At 39.7% G+C, this 12,541-nt stretch overlaps 1 protein-coding gene across 1 annotated transcript; it reads right to left on the reverse strand.

The window, feature by feature from the left end:
- Positions 1-97: 97 nt before the first annotated feature.
- On the reverse strand, positions 98-10,326 carry tmem236 (transmembrane protein 236). Its single transcript, XM_015956563.3, has 4 exons — positions 9,752-10,326; positions 9,405-9,477; positions 3,849-3,972; positions 98-1,643 (listed from the first exon to the last, which is right to left on the reverse strand). Exons 1-4 carry the CDS (start codon positions 10,003-10,005, stop codon positions 1,015-1,017), a joined length of 1,080 nt encoding a protein of 359 aa, XP_015812049.1. The 5' UTR covers positions 10,006-10,326; the 3' UTR covers positions 98-1,014.
- Between the last annotated feature and the right edge of the window lie 2,215 nt (positions 10,327-12,541).

Genomic DNA, 12,541 nt, shown 5'->3' on the forward strand with positions numbered 1-12,541 from the left:
AAATTACACTATCATGATGATGCCGATTCATTTCAGTGACTCCATTAAAAAAGTGAAACTTACATATTAGATCCTTTCATTACAAAACAGACAGATATATTTCAAATGTTAATTTCTTTAATGTTGATGATCATAACTGACAACTGGTGAAAATCCTACATTCAGTATATCAGAGTATCAATTAAAATCAATGCAAAAAAAAGTTTTTTTTTTAAATGTTGGCCATCTGAAACATATGAGCATGAAAAATGTTAGCATGTACAGCACTCAATATTTATTTGGGGTTCCTTTGGCCTGGGTTACTGCAGCAATGCTGCGTGGGATGGAGTCCTTTAGTCTAAGGCACTGCTCAGGTGTTATGAGAGCCCATGTTGCTCTGATAGCGGCCTTCAGCTCTTCTGAATTGTTGCATCTTCCTCTTCACAATACCCCGCAGTTTTTCTATTTCGCTGTCTCTTGTTCAAGAATGGCTTGACACATTGAATGTGACAGCTGAAACCATGTCTTGCACACGTCTGTGCGTGGCACTGACTCCAGCTGCAGTCCACTTTTTTTTGTTTTACCCTCCTTGTGCAAGGTGTCAATGGTCATCTTTCAGACAACTGTCAGCAGTCTTCCCCATGATTATGCAGAACTAGACTGACAGACCATTTGTAGGCTTTTACAGGTGTTTTGATCTAATTAGCTAATTAGAATGTAGAACCAAGGATCTTCATTATCGAACCTTTTCACAATAGTCTAATATTCTGAAGTGCTGGATTTGGGATTTTCATTAGTTGTCAGTTTAATAATCAAAATTAAAGAAATAAACATTTGAAATATAGTCTGTGTGTAATAAATGAATCGAATATACACATTTCAATTTTTGAATGGAATTACTGAAATAAATCAACTTTGTCGTGATATTCTAATTTTTTGACCAACAGCTGTATGTTGACGACTGGTCTCTTAATGCAAGTCTCTTGAGCTCCAAGTTTCTTTGGCTCCTTTCTTATCTAAAGAAATCAATCCACTTCAAAACATGCTCTGCCTTTTAAAAATCCTCAGCTTGGTCAGCCACGTGAAGTAGATGTAAGTCAGGGTGACCAGAACATTTTTCAGTGGATAAAATATAGGCGTTACAAAACCAAACTCAGCGATCAGACCCACCCGAATGATGAAGAAAGGAAGATCCTGCAGAGCAACTCCAGCTAAAGACAACAAGGAGCTGTGAGGCGTTATTATCATTTGCAGGCAGGAGAGGAAAGCTAAGACGTAAACTGGGAAGACCCATGCTGAGTAGAAGACTGATGGTTCCCCTGCTACCCGCACCATTTCCACAGTGTCCAACCAGAACATGAAACCCTCCACAAACACCTCTGACCTTCCATCTTTCTTCCACAGAACATGGAGAGGACCTGAGTAAGTCCTATGGGAGGATGAGGAGTACAGGTAGGCAGCGCTAGGAAGCCGGATGCTGATAGGCGATCGACTGGGCGTGTCTGTGAAATCCTGCTGTCTGCCAGAGGTGATACCATTTCTAGTCTCTGGCTGGTTTTGGGTGAGACCTTCATCAGCATGCTGCTGGCCTGAAACGGTGGTCACCTGTTGCAGGTTGGTGAGAACGAGACCCGACATGTCCAGATCCAAGTCCAGATTGTCAGCTGCAAAAGAACAGACCAGATGTTAGTCAGTGAACTCTGGATAACATGCATGTGGTTATTTATTCATCATCTAACTGCTCTTGGCGGGTCTTTGAATATGCTAAATCACATTGTGTACACTTTACACAATTTATACTTGTTTCTTCTGTAAAAATCTTTAATTGACGTAGACTTGAGTTAATTATTAACAAAGCAGAACACACTAAATTTCCTTGCATTGACAAATTTAAATCAACATAATCATGTCCAACAACAACCAAAATTGACATAATGCACAGAAAAAATCTAAATCATCTGTTCAAGTCTTATTTCTTACATTTAGTTTCTACATAACTGGATCACGTTTGTAGGACGAACATAATTAACTTGTGTAGCGCTAACCTAAGGGTACAATGAAGTTTCTACTTGGTTCCTTCTTGTTTTGGTAACAAATAGATTGTGTTCATGATTCAGTTCGCGGATTACTGCTAGGATTGAACAGATTTCCCATCATGCCACGCTTTTTTTTTAAATGTTGAAAATCAAAATAAATCAGTTAATTACAGTTTTAGCACAAAAGTGACAGATACTTTCACCTTTTGGCCACAAGAGGCCCTCGGTACTCTGCCTGCACAGCTGTGGGCTGTCAGACCAATTGTGCCTCCCTGTTAAAAGGGAGCTCTGCCTGTCGTTCTAGGAGAGGTTACAGATGGGCGTCGACACGGAGGTGTTTACTCTCCTCTCTAGCTCTCCTCGCATTATAGACGTTAAAGTCTTCGTTTGACACCTGGACTGGTTCTCCAATTGTTACCTGAGTGGTTCGTTTGGGTTTGACACCTTAGTGGTCCTTGTTTTGCTACCTGAGTGGTAATTTTGGTTATATTAATAATAGTAGTAGCTGTGTGTCCTCGTCTACTGAGAGACTTTGCTCACCCTTTTGGTGCAGATTTTGTGTTTATCCATGTAGCATTATTCCAGCCCTTTTTCTCTGTGCCTCTTGTTTATAAAAAAACATTTTATTAGTTAGAAATTCCTTTTGTTTATTAATTCCCAGTACTTGGATGACCCTTTTGTTTCCCTTTTCTGCCAAGAGCTTCGTTTATGTTAATAAATTTCCTCCAGAGAGTTTAAAAAGTTGTTTGTTTCATTCCGGTGCAAAATCATCTTTACTCCCTAAATCACACCGTGCTCCTAGCGAGGCCAAGGGACGTAAAAACAAATAATTATTAATTAACTGAAATATATATGCATACATACACACTAAAAGGTTGTGTATAGTTCTTCAGCTGGCAGTGAGCAAAAATAAATCAATAAAATTAAAAAAAGGAACATGACTGTAAAGGATAGTGGTACAGAGGAGTTCAAAAAGTAGTCACTAGTATCTCAAACTGGGATGACGCCTAAATCACAGGGAGCATGAGCATGTGCAACTTGGTCTAGACAGACAGGTGCACAGACACCCCAGCCCCAAGCTCAGATCATCCAACTAAAAAATGAATGACATCAATAAAATCCAGTTAATTTAGTTCATAAAAAGCATGCAGAGTCAACATGATTTTCTGTTTCACATCAATGAAATATTTAGTTTGACGAGAGTTCATTAGTAAAGGGAAAGAAATATTCTATTGGTTAAACTTATTTTAATCACGTGGAACCAACGTACACAATAAAATCATGCAACTCCTAAGAGTTTTTTTTATGCGCGGTCCAATCTCAAGCAGTCACCATTCCAAATAATTAACCCTTCGGGCCCGAGCGTCCCCTGTTGGGGGTCAAACGTGTGTAGCAACAAAAGGCCTAGGGCCCAAACAGCATGAAGATAAATTATTTTTATCCTCTTATGAGCTATTGTCACAAGTTAGCGCCTAAACCTGTTAAGCTGTACTATTATATTATACCTTTGTCAAAAGCCTCTCATACCCATGCCGCTACATAATGGCCTCTGGTGGATCTACGGGTAGCAAGAGCCTATTTTATTTGTCTATTACTGTTATATCATTACAAGTTTACATAATAAAATGAAATATATTTTGCAGTTGTTTTATTGACATTAGGCCTTAGAAAATCATTGCAATTTACAGAAATATGTTATGTTAACGACAGCGTAATGACTGACTGGCCAGTAAAACAAAGTGTTATTGAAATGAATAAATGAGCAGAGTTCAAATGAAAATGAAGCTAAACTACTCCCACTGTGTTTATAAATAATTAATCAGCCTTGCTTACATTTGCCCATCAGCCTGCAATGCCGGATCCTCTCTACGATATCCACACAGACGAGAGAGAAAAGCACCAAGGACGCAGGCAGCTCAGAGAAATCATTGTAGCGTTTTCCACAGTCCACCTGGATCTACAACAAACACATCGGCATTTAACTTCCTCCTCATTTATTAGTAAATTAGAGGTTAAATGAAACAACAAGCATGTTGGTAAAAGTTAATTGCATTTCAGTTCGTAGTTGATAGTAACCAAGTTAATATGCAACCTGTGTTATCCACTAGCTGTTACTGAGTATCTAAAACAGGCAGCAGTCTCGTGGCTGAGTTTTCACTACCTTCTCCTTTTATGTGTAATGGTGCCAAAGTCCTGTAGCGTGCTTTCAAAACCATGCTTGGTTTAAAGCACAACAGCTTCCTGGTTCTTGCATCAAGATCAAATAAAGTAGAATTTATTTTTTTTTATTAATCATTTCATGAACTCTGATTGATCTTTGGACTATTACAATCTATTTCTATACCAACATGAGTGTAATAAAGGATACTAAGTGATGCTAATAAACTAAAAACATGTCTAAAAATATGGGAATGTTTTAATGAGAGAAACAATGTAATAATCTGTTGGAAATTTTAGGTCATTGAGATTATATAAATAACTTCCAGGTCTTTCTGCATTATCATGAGTAAAATAGACAAGATCTGACCCCTAGGTGATCTTTAGCTCTGATAATTGTAATTATTGCTGTGGTGTAGATGTACAGTATGCGTGCTAGAATCCCTGTTTTTCACAGCACGTGTGACAAACTCTGGACCAGTTTTAAATATTTAATTCGGTGGCTTAGTTATTTTTCACCAACTCTTCCAAATCCTGTTAATCACCCATTGTATCAAAGCAGGTGTACTGATGCAGAGATACATCTAAAACATGCAGGAAAGTGACCTTCAGAGATCAGAATTTTTATTTTTGCTGAATTAATTGACAAGATAATATGGTTTTCTACTAATAAACAGTAAAACATGAGGCTTAAAGGTGCAGTTTACTGATTTATTCAACACGTTTGCAGTGTTTTCTAGTGCAATTCAATGCCTTATGAGTCATTAAAAAAGCTATGATGCTCCTGTTCTGACAAAGGTGGGCTGAAAACAGCAGGATTGCTCCTTATTATTAATGCTATGCACACACCTTGCTTCTGATTGGCTAACAGAATGCATTCAACATTGTTGCAAAGTCACTATCACCAAGACACTCTCTGCTCTCTCTCTTCTCTACAAATAAGCCTTCCTGTGGGCGGGAGTGAGCCAAGATGGGCAAGGCCATAAAAGCAAATTCACAGTCTGACATCACAATGTGAAGATGTTCAAATCCTAGCATTTCACCATTAACACAGGAGATAGGTGAAGACTCTTTTCATGTTCAGCCTGCAGTGACCAAGTAGAAGAAGAAGAAAAGAAGAAGAAAATATCATTTCTATAGCGCCTCTCAAGATAAAAATCACGAGGCACTTCACAAAAAACAAAAAATGTAAAAATATGAAAAAAAATTAGAAAATGGTTAAAAATATATGTAAATGAGCAAAAAAATAGACAACTGTGATTTTTAAAAAACTGCTAAGAAAGAGAGAGTGAACAGGAAAGAGGGAAATCAGTGGATCCTGAGGAAGGTGGAATAGGTGGGGAGAGCAGAATAAAGAGAGAGTGGTGAAGAAGGTCATACAAAAGTCCAGCTTGAACAAGTGAGTCTTCAGCTGCTTTTTGAAGGAGACCACTGAGTCCACTGATCTCAGGCTCAGGGGGAGAGAGTTCCAGAGTCTGGGGGCCACAGCAGCAAATGATCTGTCACCTTTGGTCTTTAGCCTGGTGCTGCACAACCAGTAGGCTTTGATCACTGGACCTCAGGGACCTGCTGGGGGTGTAGGGACTAAGATCACCAATGTAAGATGGTGCTTGTCCATGTAAGGCCCTATAGACCATAACCAGGATCTTGAAATGAACCCTGAAGTTGACTGGCAGCCAGTGAAGCTGGAGGAGAAGCGGGGTGATGTGGGTGTGTTTGGAGGACTTGGTCAGAAGCCGAGCACAGGCATTCTGAACCAGCTGCAGACGGTTCAGGGAGGTTCTGATCAGACACGTGAAAAGAGAGTTACAGTAGTCTAAGCGTGAGGAGATGAAGGTGTGGATAACTGTCTCAAGTTCAAAGCGGGACAGAATGGGACTCAGCTTTGCAATATTCCTGAGATGGAAGAAGGAAGAGCAAGCAAGAGAAATGACATGAGAATCCAGGGTGAGAGCTGGGTCAAAGGTCACACCAAGATTCCTGACGGAAGGTTTGGTGTGAGAAGCAAGCTGACCAAGAGAGTCTGACTTTGGGAACCAGCTTGTCTGTATAAGCTCCCAGCCATCCAGGTTTTGATAGAGTCTAAGCAGGTGTGTAACAGCTGCAGCTTAGACATCTCATGGGGCTCAAAGGAGATGTACAGCTGGATGTCATCTGCATAAAGATGGTAGGAGATTCCTTTGAAGGAGCTCAGGATGTGCTGAAGAGGGAGCAGATAGAGCAGGGGTGTCAAACTCAAACTCACACGGGGCCGAAATGAAACTCTGGGACGAAGTCGAGGGCCAAACTTAATATTTTTTGAAAAAGTGACGGCAAATTTGCACATTTTCTTTATCAACATATATGCAATTTTGAACCTTTAAATTTGGAAACAAACTTATTTCTGCATTAACACTGAATGTGGAATAACCAAATTACACACAAGCAAGTCAGTTTTAAATAAAAGGCATCAGTGGTATTCATTACTTGTGGTATATTCAGCATTTTTAAAATCTATTCAGGATTTATGTTTTCTTGTTTATTCATTTTTCTTATTTTTTATTCTACTTTTTTTCTCCTGTAATACGTGTCATCGCTGCTGTGACGTCTAGCTTTCCCCACTGAGGAACAATAAAGGGATTTTCTATTCTATTCATCTATCTGCAGCCTTTCCACTTCCTGTTTACTGTAGGTTAAATCTTTTCTCACGGGCCAACAACAAAATAAAAATATCATTTTATCTTAAATGAAAATGCAACATCTCATCTGTTAACTTTCAAGTTTTGGAGCAGAAAAAGAGCATAAAACCAACATATTTAAAGCTCAGTTTGTTCCACTGGTTTACTGTGATGCTCACCTGTTCCAGCCAGATACCTGCATTATGGGGATGATCTGAGCTGAGGAGACTCCTGTTATTTTGTTCATCTTCATCATAATAATGACAAGATTAGATGACAACAGGTGCTCACATAGGTTTGTGCTGATGAACATGTCTGAGCAGCTTGACCACGTTGCTGTGTGTCGGGGAGGAAACACAACCACAGAGTCGTGCTGGTTTGAGCGTGTCGCTGCTCGCTGGAGTTATATCAGCTCTGTCTGGACGTTGGTTGAAAAACTTTCTCTGTCAGTCGTGAACACATTACTGAGCGGCTAGAATCTCCGTTTCTGGGCTTCAATGTCAGAAAACAGCTGAGTGAACTCGGCGCTGAGTGAGAGGAGTGTAGTTTGTCCGAGACAGCGGAGCTGCAGAGACCGGCAGCAGGTGGAAAAAACACAAAGGAGGGGGCTTCGTCGGCTCCGCGCTGACACCGCAAAGCATCATGGGAGTTGAAGTCTTTGCGGTAAAATCGGCCAGCGGGCCAGTTTTAATATATTTTTGATATTTATCTCGCGGGCCACATAAAAATGCTCCGCGGGCCGCATCTGGCCCGCGGGCCTTGACTCTGACATATGTGAGATAGAGGAAGAGAAGAGGCCCCAGCACAGAACCTTGTGGGACACCATGGGTAAGGGAGGTATTGGAGGACCTAAACTTGGAGACGGCCACAGAAAAGGAGCGCTCAGAAAGATAAGAGGAGTACCGCTCCAGAGCAGTTCCTTATGGGCCTACCCAGTCTCTGAGCCTCTCCAGTAGCAGGTGATGGTCAACAGTGTTAAAGGCTGCAGTCAGGTCCAACAGGACCAGAACAGAACAGTCCCCTGCATCACTGTGAGTCAGAAGGTCATTAGAGACCCTAAGAAGAGCTGTTTCAGTAGAATGAGCTCTACAAAAACCTGACTGTAAGCTATCATAGATGTTATGTTCATCAAGAGCAGCTGTGAGTTGTTTAGCCACAACCTTTTCCAAGATCTTGGAGATGAACGGAAGTTTAGAGATGGGTCTGAAGCTGCTATAGAGAGAGGGGTCAAGACTTGTTTTTTTAAGAAGCGGGTGGATTACAGCGTTCTTAAAGTAAGCAGGGACCTGACCAGAGACCAGAGAAGTATTAATAATGAAGAGCAAGCTGGAACAGATGGACTGAAAAGCACTTTTAAACAAAGATGAGGGTAAGATGTCGAGGGGGCATGCAGAGGTCTTCATAGAGTTAACTAGTTTGGTTAACTCAGGCAAAGAAACAGGAGCAAAGCAATCTAGGATGATGGGCCTGGTTGGAGTTGGGAGAGGCGGCGATAAGGCTGAAGGAGAGATGCTAGATCTAACCTTATTGACTTTGTCCACAAAGAAAGACAGAAAGTTCTCACAGTCTGTAACAGAGTGGATGGAGGCTGTAGGAGAGGCAGGAGAGACGATGCTGCTGATGGTGTTAAACAGCTCCTTGGGGTTCCCTTTGCTCTGGGACACCAGGTTGGAGAAATAGGAAACCCTAGCGTCTCTGACTGCAGAGTTAAAGGATGTCAGAAGATCCTTTAGGTGCAGCAGATGGACGTGGAGATGGGTTTTCTTCTACAAACGCTCAATTTTTCTGCATTGGCGCTTCAGGCTGCGAAGGCCGTCATTAAACCAGGGAGTAGGGTTCACTGCAGGAACTGATCTGGTTCTGACAGGACAGATGTTGTCCAGAATGGAGAGGCAGTGCTCGTTGAACTGAGAAGTTAAGGAATCTGGGTCGTTATCAGAAGAACAGGGTGGATCAAAAGCAGCAGAAAAATTGCTAGCTGTGCTCTCATTAAGAAAACGAGAACTAACCATACGGCGAGCAGGAGGTGGGGACGCAGAAACTGACAAGTTAAAGAAAATGCAATGGTGATCTGAAATATAAACATCCTCAGGACAAACACTGTCAGCATTTAGACTCAGGAAAATACTCTAAGAAAAGAATAACCACTTGGGCAGAGTTCAATCAGACCAGAATAATCTGATGTTTGCTGCCAAACTTCAGTCAGAAACAGAAAATTCAGGTTTTTAAGAGAGAATTAAATCATTGAGCAGGAAGGACTTATTGTTAACAGAGCGGGTATTTAATAGAGCCATGCTGTATTATCAGAAATAATCAATAAAATCACGTTCAGTCAACCACACCTTTAAGAGCAAAACAAAGAAATTGTTTTGTGGTTCAGAGCATCTATTGACACTCGATGAATAATAGCTGCACCTTAACATACACAGACGGTCGTAAACTAGGTTCGTGCCACAACTGGGCTGTTTATAACAAATATGTGCCTCTTCAAGGACCCAGCCGCAGCATGACAGGACTAAACACCAACAGGTGCACCGTGGTGACAGAACCAATCAATCCTGAAGACAGTCATTACCTTAGAGCTGGCTATCACAATGGCAAAACACGGGAACGTACACAGGATGAGATACGCCAGAGCTGTAGGTCTCCTGGAGAAGAGAACATTTCTTTTTGAGAAAAAATTAAAAGGCAATGAATGTTGCTTGTTATAATTTACATTTATTAAACAGAGGCATGTTTAAGGTTTTTATTACAGCATCAACCAGCTGCAGTTAAAGGCATTGTTCCTTTAGAAATATTTTATTGCCATTTCAAAATTTCCCTCATTCCTGAAGTGTTCCTATTTTAACTGAAGGTTTGGATGTTTGAAATTATTTGGCTCGTCACATTTTCATTTGAAGACACAAGTCAGACTGAACTCACCACTGTGTGATCTCTGTGATGAACCTCCGCTGCTTCAGGATCACGTATTTGAGAGGTAACCAAGCCAGCAGGGTCACAGAGGTCACATAAGCTATAGAGGCCGACACCACCAGCCAGTACGCCGTCACATCCTGTCCTCTCACGTCTCTTATGAGCAGGGCGAACCGCTCCATGATGACAAAGACGGGCACAATGAGTGCTGCAAACTGCAGCAGCTCATACAGAACGAGCTTGAGCGTCTTCCCCGAGGGCATGATCCCTGAATGCTGGTGTCTGGAACAAACTAAAATACTTGGACAATCATCTCCCTCGAAACGAGCCAGTTAGGATGTTGGACTCTGCACACTGCTTACTCTGCAATGGAGGCTGAATTGTTATATTGCTGTGCTAATGAGGTGGTCACACTTGTCTCTTTATAGCCACAGGATGAAGAAAAATCATATCTCAAGATTTTAGGAAGACATTCTACAAATGATGAATTTTACAAAAGGCCTGTTACAGTGAAACATTCCTGTTTGAACAGCTGAACAAAATAAAAATACTTGCTCCAACAATGTGTGAATTTCCTGTTAATCTGATGTAAACTGGCAATAAAATCTTACCAGAAAGAGAAAAGCAGTTAAAATGCCACAATGGCTTCTCGTCAAATCATCCTAGAGCAGCTATTATTAAAACAAGCAGATTTCCATCTAGTGGCAGAAAAGAAGATGAGTTAAAGTTTTGTGTGTGCATATATATATATATATATATATATATATATATATATATACTGTATATATATACTGTATATATATATATATATATATATATATATATATATACGGTATATATATATATATATATATACACAGTATATATATATATATACAGTATATATATATATATATATATATATATATATATATATATATATCTACAGTATATGTTGTGTTCTAACTTAATCTCCAACCCTTTATAGATATAATGAAATAAATATACAAAACACACACAAACACACACTTACTTAATCTTAATATTTAGTGTTGGTGATAAACGTTGGAACTGGCCACCTGTAGCTCTTGGATCTAAACCAGAGAACTGAAGATGTGTTATCCACTTTTTTTTTGGGTAGGCTCATGGATGTCTACTTCTGCCTTCATTAGGGCAACCGCCGATGTTGGTGGTGGCACTTCCCTTTAAACAGACGTGACGGCACCAACATTGGCAGATGCTCTGACGAAGGCAGCAGTAGACATCGAAACATGTCAGCAAAGGTAAAATCAAGCTTTATTTGCTCTGTGTATGTGGAAGAACCACTAACAATGTGAGTTTTCACCACCTCCCAGAGATGAGGAACCCAGAAGGATGTGGCTGAAAAATGTTAAGGTGGATAGGCTTTGGTGCAACAGGTTGAACATATCAATCCTGTTTAAGAGGGAAAGCTTTTCAAAACTCAAATTCAGGCTTTTCAATGATACGATATGTTTTGGTTTAAAAGAAACAATGTTTGTCCTGATTGGTTTGATGATTCAGAAAAGTAATTTACTGATTCTTATAAAACAGCTTTGTCAAAAGGACTGATACACCAACTAAATTACAACATTAGATAAATGTGTGAATTAATTATCGAGATTGGCCAGAAAACACAAAGATGCTGTCAGATGTTACTTTTCAAGCTACTCTTGTTTAGGGATAAACAATTGGTGGCAATTGGTCACAAAATGTTGAGAACAATCCTATAGCAAAGTCCTACTTAAAGGTGAATAACACAGTTAGAACCGGAAGAGAGACAAAATGTCCTTTTTTAATTTTTTTTTTACTTTTGCTAATTTTGAACTCAGTTCCCAATGTTAGGACAAGAACAGCAATCACAAAATAAAATGAGCCACTTGTCAACTCTCATTTATGAGTTAAAACATCATTTGTCAAATGTTTCAATGTTGAGTTGAAAGGTGAAGAAAATCACTTTTCCATTGGTAAGAAAGGTCACTATTAAATGAAAGTTACCAGGTTGAATGCATCTTTTCCCTGAGCCAAATAATAATAAAATAAATAATTAAAAAAAAACATCAAATTTGAATGATTTTGCAGAGGTTTAGTCCCTCACTAAAAATTGGAACCAGAGGAGGTTGTCTTTGCGTTTACATCTTACTTCCTAGTCTTGTTTTAAAACTGAAAATTATGTTTTTGTTGTATTTTGCAAGCTTTAAATCATGGTGGGTGTGTGTGTGTGTGTGTAAAGAGTTGGGGAAAAAAAAAAAAAAAAGAGAATAAAATTCCAGCAGCCAAACATGTTTTTAGTCTGTACACTTGGCCTGGTTTTATTGTGAATAAAATTATTAGGTATGGTTAAAATAACACATAGAAACAACAGAGTACAAGTTTAGACAGAACTTTTACAATAACATTATTTTAAACTTAAAAACAGGCAGCATCTCAATCCTGAACAAAAGAAAATTTCACATCGGGGCTGAAGTCCAATACAGCGCTGCAGTAAGATGCTCCGTTTGGATCGGATGACGATGATAAACTGGCTCTTTGTCTCACAGTCCTGGAACAACGGCTACTTTGACCTTTGTTGACCCTTTTAGAACCAACACATTTATAGTTCTTGCTTCAAACTGAAGGTGGCAAAATTTGTTTGAATTAGTGCTTTAAATAAATTGTAGAAAATGTAGAAGAGGAAATAAAGTTCAGTTAGGAGTAGTTTCATATTCCTAGAGGGATGACGAGAAGTAACATGAAGACAGAAATCTGTCCGGTGAGGACTGAAACTTCACCTCCATATTTAAAAACGTTGATGTTCCTTCA

This window comes from Nothobranchius furzeri, chromosome 11 (genome assembly GCF_043380555.1).
Source record: "Nothobranchius furzeri strain GRZ-AD chromosome 11, NfurGRZ-RIMD1, whole genome shotgun sequence".
In the NCBI taxonomy this organism is placed as follows: domain Eukaryota; kingdom Metazoa; phylum Chordata; class Actinopteri; order Cyprinodontiformes; family Nothobranchiidae; genus Nothobranchius; species Nothobranchius furzeri.